Here is a 20321-nt window from a genome sequence, read left to right on the forward strand (position 1 = left end):
TAGGTCAGTCTACCTATATGTAGTAGATTTACAATAAGCAGACTGCACCCTTGCCTGAAAAAAGGACAAACATTGAGATGGTTGAAGAACGACATAACACTGATGTGTTTTTGTAGGTGGGACACATTAAAAATCAAATTAAATCTCAGTGACAAAGACAAAATACAAGCACTGTACATTTTATCAACAATTTACATTTAGAGCTTCAGTTAAGGGCAGAGCATGAATGTTTATTTGTTTGACCACTAATTTGATTTGGAAGTAATTTTGCATATAAACAAAAAAATAAAATAAAAAGAGGAGGGCATCTTTGTTTTGAGCCATATTTTTTCACAGTGCTTTCTTTTTAGGGGGTACGGGTTTGCTGCATTCAAAGTACACCATCATGAAAAGTGTCTCATTAACAGCACAATCCAACAGGCAACACAATAAATAATAAATCATGACTTGTCTCCCACAAGAGATCAGCCAAGCCACTAACCAGAGAACCAGAAAAACTAAATCGGCACAAAAAAAGTAAACATTTCAGTTCCACTAATGGGGCAGAAACTGACAGAAGGCACCCAAGGAGACACTCACAACTTTCCTCTTACTGATAGTCCCACACAAGATACAACTTTGATCTTATTGAGACAAAACACACATCGTACCAAGAGACACACACAAGACACCAGTTTTCATTTTAGTCAGTGACACAATTTCGCTTACAGAGAGCTGTGGTTACACAGTGTACTTTTCATAGGTCATTCCAGAACATCTTATATTTCAGCATGTGATTGGCTGGTAAACAAACTCTGCCTCACGGGTCCTGATCAACAGGTGAAGTCAGTTTCCAACTGCAGGAACTGCCATCTCCTTGATCTCTGTAGCCATGTTTATCCATGATAATGAATTGAACCGTGTGCCAATACAAATTCCTTCTTATATTCCTCCTCTGGTGATGGCTTGCACAGTGAGTCCTGGTTTCCGACAATAACAATGTGTCATAGTGTCCCATTGTCTTGCACTCACACCACGAGCAAACACAAGCAGGAACTAGAATCCTTGAGATGGCTCCATTTCTCGATTGATGGAGAATGTGGCTCCTAAAAAGAATATCTCAGCCTGGGTACGCTCACGGCTCAGGTATTTGGGTGGACACAGACTGTGGACTGTTTTCTAAACCGGGGAAGTCACGGCAAACCTCGGGCCATGCAGCAGGCACACCCGGTACAGGCGCACAGCCCCAGGACGGCAGCGACGGCTGCAGCTAGCCGGGACCGCCGCTTGTACTGCAGAGCCTTCTTCACCTCCTGAGAGGACGCGTCCACATAGTCCACAGCAAGCAGGACGTTGTACTCGATGCGGTCCACCTGGGCCTGCTGCTCAGACACCAGGACCCCCAGGCTGAGGAAAAGGCTATGGAGCTCACCCATCTGCTCCTCTAGAGCCAGAAGCTGCTGGTGTCGCTCCTGGGCGAGGGCCAGGTGCCGACGGGCCTCTATAGCCTGAATGTCAGATCCCACCAACCGAGGCGCACAGGGGCTCTCCACCAGCCTCTCGATCTCCCCCTCGCCTAGCTGCAGGCCGGCCAACTGCATCTGCCGAGCGATCTGCTCCCGTAGACGCACCGCATACTCCGTCTCCCAGGCGTAGTGGAGTCCTACGACCTGCGTGTGGCGGCGTAGCAGGGCGTTGTACTGGCAGTTCAGCATGCGGCCCTCCATGCCGCAACCCCCCGGGCCAGCGGCCGCGGCCGCCTCCTGCTCCCTCATGTTGGCCAGGCTCTCCTGGACACCCGTAGCCAGCTGGGAGAACTCCTCCTTTACCCGAGCCAGAATCTGCTTCTCCTTAAAGACCTCTTCGCTGGAGGTGCTGCACAGGACCTTCTCCTGCTTACTGTGGATATCCTCCGAGAGGTCCTGGAGCTTGTCCAGTTTTGCCGAGAGCCGGGACACTTCCCCGAATAACTCTTCCAGCCCGGCAGGCAGCTCTTCCAGATAGGCTGCGTTGATATAGCCAGGAATTTGGCTCTCCAGGTCCAGGAAGGCGTCATCTCGGTCCTCTTTGAAACCCTTGAGTTCATCCAGTCTGTCCTTCATCTCCAGCTAAGGAAATCCGTGCTGCTCATCAGCTCCTGCACTCCCGTCTTTCCAGACAGCTGTTTCCCAGCCGGCAGAACACAGGAGTACTGCGTGCGTCATCAGCAGCCTCCAACTGGCAGTCTGTCCGCTTCCTGTACCCGGCACAAGTTTCCAGCAAATATTGACAGACGTAAACAGGCAAGTTTGTGTTCTGCGTCATAATGTACAGTTCAAGCTTATCATTTTTTTTTTCTTATGCCTTGTGTACACTAAGCGACTTTCAAAATCCTAACAACAGAGAGCAACTCACATTTAATGAGTTAATTGTAAAAATAACTGGTGTTCTGGTCCAAGGAAAACTTTTTACATGCGCACATTTACATTTTTGTCATTTGGCAGATGCTTTTAATCCAAAGCGATTTACAACTGTATAGGTTCTTCCACAGGTTAAAAGCATCAAATCCATAACTAGTAAAACACGGATGAAGAGCTGTTCTAAATGAAGACAACAGTCATCATAAGGTGTGTTTTCAGTCTGCGTCATTCCACCACTGAGGAACCAGAACAGAAAACAGGCATGAACATGCAGCTCGACCGCCTGGTGCTCGTAATGAGGGAACCACAAGGCGACCAGAGCTGTCAGACCGGAGTGGTCTTGCTGGGGTGTAGGGAGCAATTAAAGATTGTATGTAAAGTGGGGCAGTCCCCTCAGCAGCCTGAAATACCAACACTAGCGCCTTGAAACGGATGCATGCAGCAATAGGAAGCCAGTGGAGGCCAATGAGGAGTGGGGTGACATGAGCCAACCTGGGTTGACTGGTGGTCAGGCAGGCTGCAGCATTCTGGACCAGCTGGAGGGACTTGATGGCACAAGCTGGGAGACCGACCAGAGGGAGTTGCAGTAATCCAGATGGGAAATGACGAGCTGGGTGGCTTTCTCCGTCAGACGACGGATAAATAGTATATTATAGAGGAAGAACCTGCAGGTTCTGGCAGTGGAGGATATATGTGGAGCGAGAGTGAGGTGGTTATCAAGAGTCACCCCAAGATTCTTGGCCGTATGGGAGGCTATAGTCCCACGGGGTCACACACCACACAAACCATGCCTAATGACTTGAGATAAAACCAAATTGCTATGAAATTATAGCAAGTCTCAGACTAGCAAAAGACTGGATTGGGAGAGCTGCAAACAAGTCTGACCGTCTCGCATGAACTGACCATGAGGCGGGGGCATGGATCGATCATGCAAAGATCTTGAGAACTGCAAAATCTTGACTAAAATTCCTGCAGTGAATGCTATGCATTAGGCAGATGTGCGACAGAAGAGGCCATGCAGCTAAAGATGGGTGAGTTAAAACATCACTGCACCTGCTGCTGCAGCTCCAGATCAACCGCTAACCCACTGATCCAGGACCAGTTTAACCATGTTACAACTACAACCACGTTAAATGGGTCACAGTTACTGATCTAAACAGCACAATAAACAATACCTACAACACCATGCAGCAGATAACATTCACTAGTGCACTAATGATGATTGTACTTCATGTAGTCACTTGCACCCATTTTCATGAAGTTCAACAGAACTTCTGATCACTTCCTCAAACATTAAGCAATACTCCTCAAAGGTTACATCTGCTCCCTGCTAATTAAATTTATTCTGCTGTGTACTGAAAGGAAATCAGAACGGGAATAAACCAATAATTTACCTTAGAATATTGCATTTTGTGGAAATCATCCACATCTGCCTTCGATCAACAGAACACAAAGGCTCTTGTAGCAGATGAGAAGGTTACAGTATTATGCTAATCTACATAAAGGACTTCACATTATTAAAATAAAAATTGTCATTTTCTACAGCAAGTAAGTCATAAATACCATAAAGGTAATTAAATCTGGAGCTGCCTAGAGGAGTCTTAATTTCCATAAAGCACTGAAATCTGTTTTTACAACCTGCTCAGACAAGTAAACAAAGACTTCTGGTCGTTTCAGGTACCCTTTAAAATATAAAAGGTAATATGGTGGAAAAAATCTCATTATGTACAAAATAGTACATTGAGTACAATTGAGCCATTCACATTATATCGGTTTGTTTATAGACAGGTGCGTCTCAAAAAAATTGAATTTTGTGGCAAAAGTTCATTTCTTTCCATAATTTAATTCAAGAAGTGAAACTTTCATATATTCTAGATTCATTACAGTGAACTATTTCAAGCCTTTTTTTTGTTTGTTTTAATCCAGTATCTCAAAATATTTGAATACTACATAAGTCCAATCAAAAAAAGGATTTATAATACAGAAATGTCGACCTTCTGAAAAGCATGTTAATTTATGCACTCAATACTAAAAACTATTTGTAAAAATATGAGAATGAAGCGGAGATGGTGGAATAGGTAACGCTAGGTCTTAGAACCTGGACTGAAGCTTGTTATCTGGGGCGGGTGTGCAGACAGAAAATATGAGATGAGTCATATCGACTTCATTTACAGATCTGTGAATCTCAAGGGTGAAAGGTGCACGGATGACGCACTTGGGTTCCAGAATACTGGGTTTAAATTTATGCAAACCATACAAATGTAGGGAATAACATATTAAAATTTTATTTCAGACAAGTCTCTGAAGAGTGCTCAGTGTAGCTCTCAAATGACACATCTTTTAAAAATGCAACTAGATTATAAAACTTGATACTATAAGCCATTTTAATTTAAATTAAGAATTATTTAACATTTAAATGCTGCTTTAATACAATACCGTTTATGTGAGATTACAAAACTTGATTTTCCTATCGACCCCCCCCCCCCCCAAAAAAAATAGGCAGGCGGACACAGTTCTTTTGACAGAATCTACCAGTTTTATTAAGTCTACCAGTGAACATGGAAACCAGCTACAAATTACATTATATACTCAATTAGAATCAGAACCTCTATCAAAATGAAAACTTTACAAAAATGTACAGGTTTTTTTTTTTTGTCATGTCCTTTTTGTTGCTTACATTAAGAAAAAAACAAAACAAAACCAAAAAAACAAACGAAAAAAAAAGCCACAACCCTCATTGCATATAAACTAACATTTGGTCTGCCACAATGGCAATTCAACTAGAATCCCTGAACATTTGATTTCTCATAAAGGGTCCTGAGAAATGGGCGAAAGTTGAGATTTTGGCAGAATTATGTCTCCAGGAACGCACCTTTCCTCATGTGATGCTACAGGGAAACTCCCAAGCAACCATAAACCAGGTGGGATTCAGGTTAATAAGCGGAGACAGCAGCACCTGTTACTTTCAGACAGAGAAAGGACTTATTGCTTCCGGAACTCACAGCCTGGACAAAGATTCCTTTGTAATGGTTGGAGGACAAATTTAGAGGCTGATGGTTGGTGGTCATAGTGGAATCTGTTTGCGTGTGGGGGGAGAAAGAGGTGTAATGCTTGACCCTCAAAGTGGGAGAGCGATCAGGTTAATATGCTCCAGGTAAGGAACAACAAAAAAAGAAGAAACATGGAACTCATTCTAATGGCTTGCTTAAAAATGACCAAGAATAAATTACTTAACAGCCTTCATGTAGGTGCGTATATGCATGCGTGTGTACGCGGTTCAGATTCCTAACTGTGCAAGGCAGACGAGGTCTGCAGTGTTTAGCACCTTGAACAGGCGGCGAGGGTCCGTACTCAGGACAGAGGTCTGCCCAATCATGGTACGGGTCATGGACGCCTGTCGGCTTGAGTTCAAACTGAGTATCGAGCCTTAATCATCATAATCGCCATCATAATGATCATCATCCTCTTTACAAACTGTTAAATTAATTCATCTTGACATTTCCAAAAACTGAGTAAAAACGTGAGAAATTCCCCAATGCGATACAAAACGCCAGCTTTGAAGCCCGAGAGACAGAACAGTTTCTATAGCGCTTGAAGAGCGGTGATTAAGTTTTCTAAGACCATGAGAGAAATGAGCAGGTTCTCTGACCGCCAAAACAATTCAAACACTGTACACTGCGACAGTGGACAAGAACACTGACGGTCAAAAGGATGATAAGGTGCACCTAACGGGTAGCAAAACATCTCCAGGACCAAGACCACTGATCCTCAACTTGGAAGGAGATGTCCAATAAGCCATCATATTATATGAACCACCTCTAAATGATTATGGCTAGATCTTAATAGGACTTTGATTATGGCCTAGAGGGTTACACTCTGATCCATTTCAGAATTTCTGTGTAAAACACAACGACTAATCTGTGACAAGTTTTGCACACCTGCTAAACAATGTGTACATGGAATATTTACCCTGCACCTCAACCAAGCAGGTGAGAAGTCATGTAACACGTCATTTTGGCATTACCAATTAGAATCAGGATGACAGTTTTCATTTCAGGTATAGAGGTCCATTTGGAGTCCTGCAAAGTTAGTCAAGTTCCTTATCAAGAGAGCATTTGACACACTCTCAGGACATGGCAACCGAATCAGTTATTAGTACCCTGCAGGATTCTGGTTTCAGATTCGTGCGGTAGCAATACTGGAGGAGATGCTTAAGAATATGGAGGTGATCAACAGAGACCGTGAAAACAGGAATGGCATGAAATAAGGGAGAAAGGACCTCTTTCCAAATGGATATTTATTTCTCCAAGAACAAAAGTACTGAATGTATGACAGAAACCCATCTGAAATGGCCGACGGGATTTAATTCAACCACAGATAGAGCAGGCCTGGGTCATCAATTCATTTCAGACGTGTCCCTGAATTACAAAATTTGCACCCGCAAAGCTAGCGCTGGATCAAGAACGAACAAACAGCTGGACACATTTAACGGCAGCACCAAGGCCAGGCTGGAAGGAGAAAGATTTAAATCTGCATTCTGTCCTCGATCATTAACTCTATCCCCTCAAAAGCTCCCCTCGTCTGAATCCAAAGCCAGGAAAACTCCCTGAATAACAAAACAAGATCACATATTCCTTTGAATAATACATACACATAATAGCTGGTGTAAAGGTAAAATTCAAAAATAAAAAAAGGGTACAAAAAATACAAATATTCACGGATCAGACGCACACAAAAAGAAGTTCTGTAAACAAAGTGACTCATAATGCTCGGATCCTAGAAACAGATTGTTCAAGCAGCCGCGTTCGTCATAAGCACCTGCCTGGCTTCCCACAATTCCCCACTCAGGTGGGTGGGGCAAAGGCACCCCTCAACCGCCGTTCTTTCTGGGTGCCCGCAAAACAAAGTAAAAGAAAAAGAATACTTCTTTCCCTGGGGGCAAGGCTACTCTACCGTCAATAGCACCAGCCTGGGCTATGAGATCCTGAATAGGGTCGTGTTCATCAACAGTGCAGGAGAATATCCCTCTCAAGTTCAAATTACAAGTAAAACTCAACACAACCCTAATTCTAACAGACCCCTTGATATGGCGATTCAGAGAACATGGGAACTGTGTTAAGCCTCGTTCCCCCAGATGAGATGGTACATCCCAGTTCTTGCTGGTGTCCCACAACTACATTCTAACAAGCTTGAGAACACTGTGACTCAAAGCTAGCATAAGCATTGCTACAACCATCCTGCAAGAAAACCAAGAACAAAAAAAACAATCTGAATAAAGTCAATTCTAAATCTTTGCAATTCTGAGTACACATTGTAGTGGTCTCACATTAAAAATGCTTCCCCACTGAAACGAGACACCTATGCACTATTCCAAACAGCTCTATTCAAACCACCATAGCCTTCTGAAAGACTTCGGAATTGAGCCTTTTAAATATAGCAGAAGGAAAATCACAACCAAAAAGACCCAAAATCTGAAAATGTTGACGAGAAGCTCCAGGAATCCATCTCAGTGGTTGGTGACCTTTGATCTTGAGGGACATGGGTGTCATAGTTTCCAATTCTGCACTGGTCACGTCTCGCAAGTCATTACCTCGACAGTGACGAAACCGACCCAGAGTTCCCTGAACCCCATCAGCTCCAGACACGCGTTCAGCCGCCTCAAGGCGTCGGAGTGGCGTGTAAATGATAGAAGAGCGCGTGAAGGCAGCCGACCCGGGATGAGAACAGAGACCAGACTGACCGGAGAAACATGTTCTTGCTTCTTTATTTCGAGTTATATTATTTTTAAAAATTGAACAAAAAACACAAGAAATATGCCTGTAGAAGAAAAAAAAAAAAGCAAACTGAAGAAACCAACAGGAATACACGCTGGTCACTCGTCACACCCAGAACATAAAGTACTAACAGATGAGAGCACTGGGCCCAATACGCATGTCCTGCTCACTTCCTGTGCCGTTCGTATTGGGGAGGGTGCAGATCAATGCTGGTCCTGGATTGGTTGGCGGTGAAAGGTGCTGTCGCACAGTTTGTTGTGAAACGAGGTTAGAACTAGGAGGCCAGGCCCCGATAGCCCAAAATGGCCGCCGGTCAAGCTCCTCTTCCAGAGGGTGGCGGGAGGCCTTCCCAGCAGGAGCAGACAGGCCCAGGTGAGTAAAAAGCTGTTAAAACCAGCACCTTGCTCAGTGTGCGGCAGGAAGGAGTGAGCCCCGCGGGGCTAAGCCGTTAAAATGGGCGGCCGCCGTTTGGCGAAGGGCGGCTCGTCTTTGAGGCTGAACGCCGACACACGATGAGGGGAGGGCCGCACAGATTGTGCCGGAGGTGTCCTGCGGAGGGTGCCTGGGAGATGGCACCGTTTATCAGAGGTGGTTCTCAGTTGCACGGATAACAGTCCTTTGCTGTGGGGACAGCTTGCGGGTATGGAGACGGCTGCCACGTTCCGTTCGGCAGAGCCTCAGATGCACCGAGAAGTAGCGCACTGCACAGCCCAGTTCGGCGGGGGTCTTTGTGTTCCAGCTGCCACAAACAGTTGATAGTATTGTGCAAACTTTTGTCTTTACATTTATTATTATGGTAGGAACTGATTGCAAAGTGTATAATACAATAGTGTAAAAAATATAAATATTTTTCTATAGTAAAAAGTGTTTCAGCACGTGGAGGAAGAGTGGTGGGCCTCTGCCGGAAAATTCCATGATGAGTCATGCTGCACGATTTATGGGGAAAAAGTGAGACTTGATGCCACAAATGAAATGATTTGAGTTGAGCTACTGGAATGGCATCACTTCTCAGTGCTAATATAAATGGAGCCAAAGTATAATTCCTTTTTAAAAACCTCCACCCGCAAACATTCTCTTCATGATTCACAGTTCTCCGTGGGGCTGAGGCAGGGCTCACAGTAAGACACATGTGCAGGTGACAAGTTGCCCAGAGGGATGTAAATCCATTTCTCATTTCTGAGACTCGTTGGACTGTTAAAAGGAAGAATTAAAACACTACAGCCATGTACATCACGCCAGGCATGCAGTGGGGAAGAAAGTAAAAAAAAGCTTCCGGCCTCAGACTCCAGACGACACCACTTCAGCCGCAATGACAGTCTGGGCCTGCGGGCGGGGGCTGGGCTGGAGATGGGACTGACATCCAAACAGACAGACAGCTAAAGGAAGCGCCGACACCCGAAGACGGACAGAACGAGGCTCAAGTCTCTACTCAGAGAAAATTGCTGCACCAAGATTTCAAAAAATAAATATACGAGCATGTGTTTTTGGTATCCCTGGGCCTTGCGTGTAGAGGAAACTGGGGGAGGTGGGGGGTGGGGGGTAATGCTTTAAGGCCTTGGAGTGCAGTAAGGCGGGCGTGGGAAAGCTGGGAAGGGGAGGAGGGTGGGGGTCCACATTGACGTGGAACTCCAAAAGACCGTGAGGGCTTTTCGTTGGTGAGAATGAGAGAGCACCACTGCTGGTGGAAGAGGCGTAAACAGTCTCCTGCACAAGCAAATCAAAACAAAAAACAAACAAAAAACAAAATTATTTTACACGAAAAAGGAAAAAAATCAAAGAAATCCCTGCAGTATAAATGTAGTCAATCCATTTGGAGTAAAGTGTCTGGCGGCCGTGGCGGCAGGTTGGCAGGTAAAAACAGGAGGACGTGAGGGGGGGGAAGCTCAGTGGTTCCAGCCCATCAGGTGGCTGACGCGGGCCTTCTCGGTCATGCGCCGGACCCTCCCTGACCGCGACATGCCCAGGTTCAGCGGGTCCTCGCCGGCCGCCAGGCCGTCGTCCTCCGAGTCGTCGTTGTACAGCACCGTCCGCCGGCCCTGGTTGCGGGTGTTGACCCGCGCGGTCTTGCGCTGGCCGGACCGTGGCTTCCTCTGCGGCGCGCCCTGGTCCTGAACCGTTGCCGCCTCCTCGTCTTGCTCTTCTTCCTCCTCCTCCTCTTCCTCCTCCTCTTCAGGTTCCTCCTCTTCATCCGGCTCCTCTTCTTCTTCCTCCTCCTCTTCCTCTTCGTCCTCTTCCTCCTGCTCCTCCTGCTGGGGCTCCGGAGGCTCCTCCAGCCTGGCTCGTTTGCCCGCGGCCCTCGTCTCTTCCTCCTCCTCCTCCTCCTCCTCCTCTTCCTCGTTTTTCCGCCTCTTCTTCCCGCCGTGGGAGGCCTCCCCCTTGGCGGCGTGCCGCGGGCGAAGGCGCGGGGCCTTGCTGTAGTCGTGGTCTCCCCCGTCGACGAACTCTGCCACCTCCGACTCGCTGCTGCTGCTGTCGCTGTCCGAGGAGGAGGAGGAAGAGGACGAAGAGGAGGAGGAGGAGGACGAGGACGATGAAGAGGACGAGGAGCTGCTGCTGGACTTCCCCGACGGCGCGGCTCCTCCCTCGGCCCGCAGGCCCAGCCGTCTCCGCGTGGCCGTGCTCAGGGCCCGTCCCGCGCCGTTGGTCAGGGGGCCGTTGCCCATCAACTCTGCAAAGACCAATGAGAACAGACGTGAGACTCTTGACAGCGGACTGTACGTACACCCCAGTCTAGTTCTGCAAAGTTGGGCGTCTGACTTCAGCTGCGTCTCCGACGGACAGGAAATGAAAACCCACTCATGGGGCATTAGCCTAATTTTAGCGCTTTGACATTGTTCACTCAATGAAAAGCCTGCAATAAATTAGATGTATTACTATTATTATGATGAAGTAGCTCCACCAAAATCCCAAGGGGTTTTAGCTTTGGCTGAGAAAATTTTGTACGGTTTCAATAAGGGCTCAAAACAATAGTATAACCAATCATTTTGATTGGTTGAAAAGGTCTAAGGAGTTTTTACGGTAGTTATGCTTGAGTGTCATATGGCACTCTTGGGACTGAAAGGGTTAACATTCTACTGCATCTGAAAGTCTTACTCCACTTCGTACCAATTCAAACAGGCACCTTTTTAAAGACTGTTTATTAAATATAAAGAGTAAAATGTTTAGATCTACAGTTCATCAACCCTACAGCACATTCTGCAGAATTCTACTTCAAACTGCAGGTTGAAGACTCTGCGGTACGGTACCTGATCTCTTGTCGGGCGTGGCTCGGCTTCGTGTCACTCTGTCGGCCCCGGGGCCCCTGCGCCGGGACGTCGTCCCCGAGCTGGACGAGGGCTGGCTGTCCGCATCGTCGTCCGCCACCGTGGAGCCGCTGGCTTCAGACGCTGTGGGACATCGAGGTCACCGTCACTCATGCAGCCGCTTCACAGTTCAACGGGTTCGCTCATCGAGAGGAACTGGAGCGAGGACGGATTCAAGGGCTTACCTTGAGACGACCTTCTGGACCGGCTCCTCGCTGCAGGGAGGGAGGATTTGGAGGACGATTTGGAATGAGTCTTCCCTGACTTGTGCTTCCCTTTAGGACTGGGAACAGAACAAAGAGAAAAGTATCAGAATGCTGGTACACACACCGCAGATGCAGAGATAAACCCTGCCCACCTACGTGCTCACCCACCAACAGCTACAGACAACATCCACCCATAGGGGACTGGACTCCGTCCACAGCTACAGACACCACCCTCCCACCCACAGGAGACATCATCCACCCACAGGGGACAGGACTCCGTCCACAGCTACAGACACCACCCTCCTACCCACAGGAGACACCATCCACCCACAGGGGACTGAACACCGTCCCCAGCGACAGACACCACCCTCCTACCCACAGGAGACACCATCCACCCACAGGGGACTGGACACCGTCCACAGCCAGACACCACCCTCCTACCAACAGGAGACTAGACTAATCCAGATTGACCAAAGGACCGCAAAATAGGAAGAGGAAGGAAGGAGTAGAGGAAGGAATAGAGGAAGGAATAGAGTGGAGGTGGAGTAGAGGGTCAAGGTTAGAGCCATTCCTGGAGGGGCGGGAGGGGTTCAGTGGGCAGGTGGATTCAGAAGGTTACCAGAAGGGAAATTAGGGAAAAGACTACAGGAGAGGGGGCAGGGTATATGAAGGTCATTAGGGAGGGGACGACAAGAGAGGGCCGGGGTATATAAAGCTCATTATGGAAGAGACAAGGAGATGGGGCGGGGTATATGAAGCTCATTAGGGAGGAGACTACAGGAGAGGGGGTGGGGAATAGGACATCATTAGGGAGGAGACTACAGGAGAGGGGCGGGGTATATGAAGCTCATTAGGGAGGAGACTACAGGAGAGGGGCGGGGTAAATGAAGCTCATTAGGGAGGAGACTACAGGAGAAGGGGTGGGGAATATGACATAATTAGGGAGGAGACTACAGGAGAGGGGGTGGGGAATATGACTTCATTAGGGAGGGGACTGCAGGGAAGGGGGTGGGCTGCACCTGGAGGGCCGGCTGGTGGGCGGAGAGCTGCTGTTGCTCCGTAGGCGTTTGCGGTAGCTCAGTCTCTGCCGACTCCGCCTCTGGTTCCGGACGGCAGACTTGAAGTCTGAGATGATGGGCAAGACCTGCGTCTCGAAGAAGGCTGACAGGCTCAGGGTCATGCTGTATATCTGAAAGAGAGAACGGAAAAACGTCTAAAACACACCCTCCTGGAAGAACACCTTGCCCAAAATCATGCAGTGGGATTCCCAAATCACAGTCGTTTTGCCTCAAAGATACCCCAAAGTTTGGTTGCTGGCAGCTGGATATTGCTGGCTGTATCTTGGGAATACAGAGGAGACCAGACTGCATTCCTACATGCATTACTGAATGGTGAAGACATGAAACAACACAAAGCACTGTCCCATTCTGCAGGGACAGCATGAGAAGCACAGACTTGGACAGTGCCTGACCTGGGTCAAATACAGAATGGTTTTGGATTGATCTTTTTTTTTCTGTGATCATGTGATTTGTTCACATGGAAGCGTTGATGGTCAGCGAATGTCATAATCATTCATTTCACACCAAACATGTCAAATGAAATAGTTGGGTTCTTACTGGTTATTATACATTGCCATTTCCTTATTCATCTACAGTACTATATATACGTATGCACACGCGCAGTTTATTTCTCATGTAGATTGTCATTGGAAAACCAAATGCTATCAATAATACAAAAAAACATCACAATATGATATTTTGCCCCTACAGCCAAGCCCTACCGTGATGTGTGGATATGTGCACCTCTGTGGTTGAAGCTCTAACCTAGTCAGAGCCAGACGAGTGTACAGGCTTTCCAAACAAAGCCAACAACCCCCCTCCCCCATTTCAGGCCTCTGACCCGCAGACTGACTCACTTACGAATCAGAACCCTGCCCAATCAAACGAAGGGAAGGGGCCACGGCGCCCATTTTAACTTAGTCGATGTTCAATCTTCCTCTCAAGAAAAGGCTGAGATGCCCAATGATATGTGACAAGGCGTCGGCATCTCTAAAGCAGTGGTGTCCAATCTTATCTGATGAGGGCTGGCGTGAGCGCAGGTTTTTGCTTCAGCCCAGCAACAAGACACCCACACAGGGCGTTTTCAGATAAGATTGGACACCCCTCCCCTAAACTGCCTGTCTGCCTGCCTGTCTGCCTGCCTTACTGCCTGCCTGCCTGCCTGCCTGCCTGCCTGTCTGCCTGTCTGCCTGCCTGTCTGCCTGTCTGCCTGTCAGTCAGGACTCACTCGGGACTTCTTGTTGGGGGTGTAGGCCTTGGAATTGCTGAAGATGAGCCGGACGTCTTTGGCGAACTCCATAGGATTCTCATAATTCCCGACGGCCAGCGTCTCCGACACAGTAGCTAAGTCCATGGGCGTGTCGATGATGTCTCTGTAATCCTGAGGAGAGAGTACAGGTGCTCAGTGGTGCAGCAATGGTATAATAATACAACTGCGCTGAATTTGTATGTCTGTATTATAAGAATCATAATACAAACATTATTAAACAGTGCAGTCTATGTATTTGGAGAATTGGTACAATTTCAGTTCCTTAGTCCAGCACATTGGATTTCAAATTAAACAATAAATGTCAGGTTAAAATGCCCCTTTAATTTGAGGATATTTACATCCATATCAGGTGATGCGTGTAGGAAACACATCCCTTTTTATACGTAGTCCCCCCATTTTGGTCCAAAAGTAATTGGACAGTTGGAGTCTCAGCAACTTCTGACTAGTCAGGTGTATTCAATTGCATCCTGAGTGCAGGTATAAGAAAGCTTTCAGTATCTAGTCTTGATTCTAGGCTTTCGATTGCCTATAGAGTATGTTATTGGCATTTGAGTTGTGCCAATGACAGTCAAGGAAGCCATTATGAGGCAGAGAAACAAGAATAAAATAGTCAGAGACATAGGATAAACCAGGCTTTTGGGGATAACAGTTAGGGATGGGAATTTTCATGCAGGCCGCAATAGGCTGCACCACAAGCAAAACAATAGAAGTATAAGTACATTAATTAGATTTGTTACTGCACAACAGGGGCATCATTTCTGGAAGAAATTACTAAATGAATGTATGATTGCACAAAAGACAACATGTGTATAGCACATGGGTGTTCAACTCCTGGAGAATCAGTCTGCATGCTGGTTTTTGTTCCAACTAATTACCCTAGTTTTAGTTTTTAGGCAGCTCTATAAACTATGATGGTTCACTCCTGAACTTGAGCACAGTATAATCTTTAGCATACAATTGCAGTCTGTGGCTGTAACTGGTGCATATACAAGTGTCCGATTAAGATACGATTGAACTAATGACACCATTAAGAGCTTAACATTAAGTTGGCACAAAATCCTGGAACGGATCGGCCCTTGTTATGCACCCCTGCTATAGCATCACCAACATTTCCAAACTCCAGTATGACACTGGCAAATTGCATGAAAATGGCAACTCTAAACATCAATACCAAGATATTCAGCAATCGGCTACTAGGCTACGATAGTACACTACCTGAGGAATGGCACAAAACATCATAGGCTACCTGTAGACAGAGTTGCCTGCCAATATGTGACTTTTTATTTTTCCAAAGTGAAAAAAGGAAGTTGCGGGTTTGTGCTTTTCGGCTGGTTTTAAGAAATCTGATTGCTCGTCTGCATGAAAATGTAATAAGCAACCAGTTCCCACATTTATAGCTAGTCTACTATTGTTCAAAGACACTAGCTTGCCGTCTAATTTTACAACCGATTTAGATATTCAATTCCCAGCCACGGTGCGCAATCACAAAATCCTATTCAGTTGTTGAAAACTTGGGTGTCATTTCTCATTGTCATTTTTCCCTTAAAATCCACTCATGCTGTTTTTCGTTTCATAAGAAGTGATGAATAAGGCCATAAAAATAGAAGCGACGTTTCTGATTCTAATCAGATCTAAGATGAGCTGCGGTGTTTGTGTGCCTCACATCTATGCTGTGAGCTTGCAGCACAGCAGTTTTAATTTCCCATCCATCAACATGTTTGTCACGTAGCCTATGACGCCATTGTAAAGGAGCTGTTGGTGGAAAAGTAACGTTACAGACAGCAAGAAGGTTGGATTTTATCTTCCCAACTTTATCTTTGCTGGAGTCTGTCCCTTCTCAACCGGCGCTGTAATGATCATATGCAATGGTATATTCACTAACAATTCCATGGGAGCAAGAAAGCCTTTATATAGACTATGCAGCATTTTATAGTTGGTGGTGCTGCACTCATCTTATTTTGGCTACTCTGAAATTACACAACCCCACAGCTGTAGGCTACCAACACCTCCAATCAAAATATAGAAGTCTTAAAAACGTTTTTATAAATGTTATATATATTTAAAACATAAATAACACATATAGCTACCGCTATAATGCGGGATTTAGTAAGAAAAATGAAAACTTTAAGACGTTGGCTGTTTCGGTTAACCGTTTCATCGATTGTAGCAATGTTTGTAGAACAAATGTTGATGGTTAGAACTTCTCCAATGTTAGCACGAAGCTAACATTTTACTGTAATGCAGCCGGAAACTAAAAACACTGCTATTTTACTGTAACATAGTACCCAAAACCTTAACAGTCACAGTAACAGAAACGCTGAACGCGGTATGGTTACCGGATAGGCGAAGAGGTCGACAGGCTGGCGGAAGGGCTCGGAATCGGTGCTCTCTAGCATGCGGCGGAGGAGTTCACGACACTGCCCCCGCCATGCGTTGACATCCAGCACCACCCCGCGCTTCTTCGAGGAGGAGTGAGCCCGCTGTGCCACGCCGGGGAGGGGGGAGAGAGAAACGTCACAAGAGAGAATACTCCACCGGCATGGCCCGAAAAAGCATGAAGTACAATAAAATGCTGGAGCTTCCTGCTGCTACTAAACTCACAAGATTCTACCCTCAAAACAGAGCCCTGTGCGCCAGTGTGGATTACAGTGTTGACTACGGCCAGTCAATTCCATCCCTTCAGTTCCCTTGCAACACCACAGTGATAAATTCTCACACACATGCACACACAGACAGACATACACAAACTTTCATTCCCCTCACAAAAGGTTCTGTATCTACTGCTGTGATTTAGGTGTAAGAGAGCATTTCCTAACGCTGGCTCTACCCACCCGCTGTCCAGTGGAAGTCCCAGGTGTGTCCGAATCCACCTCCACGTCTGATCCCATGTCCTGCAACATCAGAACACGCGCACATTAAGCACACAGGCTGGGGACATGGGTATAGAGGAAATGTAACATTCCTCTCAGTCAAAACCAACACATTTTCAGCAGGTCTTCGCACCCAGCTCCACCTACCAAGCTCTCTCTATGTGGTCCCCTTACCTCTGCCTCAGCATCGCTGCTGACCTCAGTCTTCAGCTTGTGGTAGAGCCCCAGGACATCTGTACAACTCTGGTCCCTGAGAGGAGACAGAGACAGAGACAGAGACAGAGACACACAGATTATTGAGCGCTCAGTTTCCCCATGATGACGGCAGAGACAGGTTTATCTGATAGCTGGAGGCGGCCTCATACCCAATGAAGCGCAGCAGCACGTCCGTGACGACCTTGGCCGCCGCGACGATGGGGCTCTGGGGCTCGTTGAAAGTGCGGGCGTTGTGCTCGATGTAACGCACCTCCCACATGAGGGCCGATATCCGCCTGTAGGGGGCGCACAGCGGACACCGCTCACTCCATGGCCGCGAGATGGGACTTCAGACGGACCGCCCCGCGGCACATATTGGCCAATCACCATAGCTTTCAACAGCACCACACAACTGACTTTTGGCGCTCTAAGCCAGTGTTATTGAAACTCGGTCCTGGGGACCCATGTGCTAGTTTTTGTTAATATAATAATAATTTGCCATTTAGGTGACCCTTTTATCCAAAACCTCTTACAGTTGATTAGACTAAGCAGGTCCCAGTCATTACATTACATTACATTACATTATTGGCATTTGGCAGATGCTCTTATCCAGAGCGACATACAGTTGATTAGACTTATCAGGAGACAATCCTCCCCTGGAGCAATGCAGGGTTAAGGGCCTTGCTCAATGGCCCAACAGCTGTGTGGATCTTATTGTGGCTATACTGGGGATCGAACCACTGACCTTGCATGTCCCAGTCATTTACCTTAACCACTACCCTACAGTCATGTACCTCAGCCACTAGTCTGGGAACAGCAGAGAATACTAAAAGCTCCTGATGCTAGCTAAATTAGCTATGCCAGCCATTCAATGTAAATAAGCAGAAGAGGGGTTGTGAAAGTAGGGAGAGCACGTGCCTGTAGAAGCGGTTCTGCACCCTCCTGCGGATGGTGCCCAGGTCCGTGGGGTACGCCACCACAGTGCAGTAAAGGGGGTAGTCCCTCAGGTCCACTGGAGACGAGAAGGCTTTGGCCACATCTGGGAACAAACAGCAACACACAGAGAGGGTTACAGATGAGCGTCAAGCTCGCATATTTACAGTCCACTTCAACCCGGTTAAGGTTTGTAGAACATGAACGCACTCCTGCAGATCCCAAAACACTTGAAACCTTGCATGGTTTTCGGGTCTGTGGGACCCGTTTTCAATGTTTAGTTAAAGAATAATTTTTCAATTGAATGTTTTTTTTCAACCTGAGACTCATTGGCCTAGGTCATTTTGTAAAAAGACAAATTCATTGAGAGTACACTGTGCACCCCCCCCTACATTTATATTGTGGAGAATACCAGTATGGCAAGGAGCCACACATTTTTTAGTTTTGAGCCCCTATTAAAACCTGACAAAATTCTGCACTCTCAATTCACAACTAAAGTCAAAACCCCTTGGATTTCAGCTACTTCATATAGGGCTCAGGACTGAAAGGGTTAAATGTGCTGCGCCCAAAGGTACAACCTGCCACAGACAGGTTTAAACACAGAAAACAAAATGGCTGCTGATGGGTGATCCGGGGAACCAGCAATGCTGAAAAACAGGTTCTCCCACCACTGCCCTGCTTGTTTGTTAACCTGAGGAGGAGGATGAAGGGGGGGAGGGTTTACCCAGCGTCAGCAGGTCGTCGATCCCGCGGATCACACGCTCACAGTCCTCGTCCCGCGTGTGCAGGCCCCACTCGCCCTCCTGTGGCCGGTACAGCAGCGACTTCACCTCCTCCTCCGTCACCGGCACCCCGTCGCCGTCCTGCTCGGGGAACGAAGCTGGGGACGGCAGAATGGCGGGTCAGAACGAGGGGAAACGCATCCTGATTGGCCGGCTCGGCTTTGTGGCAGGGGGTTAGGGGGAACTGCACTGGACGGCACACTCGGTTGCAGAAAGAAGATTTTCAGAGGTTACACTCCATGTATATACGGACCTCATTCAGTAAACCTCTGCACTGGGAACCACTTGCAGGGTAATGAAACTATACAGTAACAACAGTTGCTGCGAATAATAACAGATGCTACACAAAAGGCCCTGCCTAAAAGCATGACAAAGAGAAGCAGGAAGTTAGCATCTGTGCTAAATGAAGATATGGGAAGGGGAAGGTCATTACCCTCATCTGGAATAGGCTCCATGTCCCACGGGCTCATCTTCTCCCTCTCCCCATTGTCCCACCTGTAGAGGGCACCTCAGAGTTAGTCTCAGAGCCACTTGTTGGCTTGCATGCATGCGTGTGTGTGCATGAGGGTGGTATGTGTGTGCATCATGTACGAGTGAGCACACTAGCAGACAGATGTGAGCGTGTGCTAGTGCGGGATTAGGAGTAAAGGACAGCCGGGGCTCAAACTCACCGCACGGCGTAGCACTGAAACAGGCTGTCTGGATACTCAGGCTGGAAGGGCTGCTGGCTCTCCACTGAGCCAAACCACCAGGCGTCGTCGATGATGCTGCGGAAACGGACCCCTTCGGGACGAAAGAGACACACACACACACACAGGTGAGCACGCCGATCAGCCTGCAGGCTCTCTCAGGAGAGCTACAAAGCGACACCAGTAGGGGGCGCTCACCTGGCTGCCAGTTGCGCTCCTTGGCCTCGTTGTAGAACTGCTGAAGCACTAGGAAGTCGATGACATCGGGCATGTCGTGGTACCTGCAAACAGTGAAGGAAATGGACAAAAGCAAAAGCTCAGAAACATACACTGCTCCATTTGCTATAACGCATGACGGTTCTACAGAGTGGAGCTGTACGTATCAGTGTAAGAGGGCTGGTGCTGCTGCCTGACTGGTTCTAACCAGCTTTAACCAGCACAGAGATGTAGTAGTCAGTGGCAGCACCCAACTGGAAGGACACTAGCAGAAGTTTCTGATTTGTCAGAATGACTAATCACCAACCAACAGTAACTTCTTAGCGCTGGCCTCTATTTAGCATAAGGTTGTGAGTAACTCAGCCACTTTCGCTATTAAGCAGAACTGAAAGGTCAAAGCGCCGGAGAGGTGGCTAGGGACAGAGCATGAGGTAAAGACTCACTTGAGTGAGAAGGAATCTCCAGTCATTTTGCCTGAGATTCGGTCCAGGAAGGCCAGCTTGAGACAGCAGAGGGTGGGTGGCCCCACCTCATACTTAATCCCCACCACCTTCACTGACTCCTGGTCCTGAGGAACAAATACGAACAGGCACACACACAGTCGGGGTCAGAATGCAAGCAGGGAAAAACCTCCCAACGATAGACTTC

The 20321-nt window shown here is 47.3% G+C and overlaps 2 protein-coding genes across 2 annotated transcripts in view; both read right to left on the bottom strand.

Moving 5' to 3' along the window:
• Positions 1-1172: 1172 nt before the first annotated feature.
• Positions 1173-2081, bottom strand: LOC133132540 (syntaxin-1A-like). The gene has a single exon (XM_061248014.1). The coding sequence runs from the start codon at positions 2079-2081 to the stop codon at positions 1173-1175; it is 909 nt and encodes a 302-aa protein (XP_061103998.1).
• A 6045-nt stretch (positions 2082-8126) lies between these two features.
• brwd3 (bromodomain and WD repeat domain containing 3) overlaps positions 8127-20321 on the bottom strand; it is a 32224-nt gene continuing 20029 nt past the window's right edge. The window contains exons 26-40 of the mRNA XM_061247967.1: positions 20117-20241; positions 19656-19738; positions 19440-19551; positions 19202-19263; positions 18711-18866; positions 17972-18092; positions 17224-17349; positions 17033-17108; positions 16820-16879; positions 16325-16468; positions 13947-14099; positions 12680-12849; positions 11640-11737; positions 11398-11538; positions 8127-10820 (exon numbers count right to left, since the gene is read on the bottom strand). Of these exons, the coding sequence (XP_061103951.1) occupies positions 10036-10820; positions 11398-11538; positions 11640-11737; positions 12680-12849; positions 13947-14099; positions 16325-16468; positions 16820-16879; positions 17033-17108; positions 17224-17349; positions 17972-18092; positions 18711-18866; positions 19202-19263; positions 19440-19551; positions 19656-19738; positions 20117-20241 (2412 nt within the window). The 3' untranslated portion in view covers positions 8127-10035. The remainder of the gene's footprint in view (positions 10821-11397; positions 11539-11639; positions 11738-12679; positions 12850-13946; positions 14100-16324; positions 16469-16819; positions 16880-17032; positions 17109-17223; positions 17350-17971; positions 18093-18710; positions 18867-19201; positions 19264-19439; positions 19552-19655; positions 19739-20116; positions 20242-20321) is intronic.

This window comes from Conger conger, chromosome 7, assembly GCF_963514075.1.
Source record: "Conger conger chromosome 7, fConCon1.1, whole genome shotgun sequence".
NCBI lineage: Eukaryota > Metazoa > Chordata > Actinopteri > Anguilliformes > Congridae > Conger > Conger conger.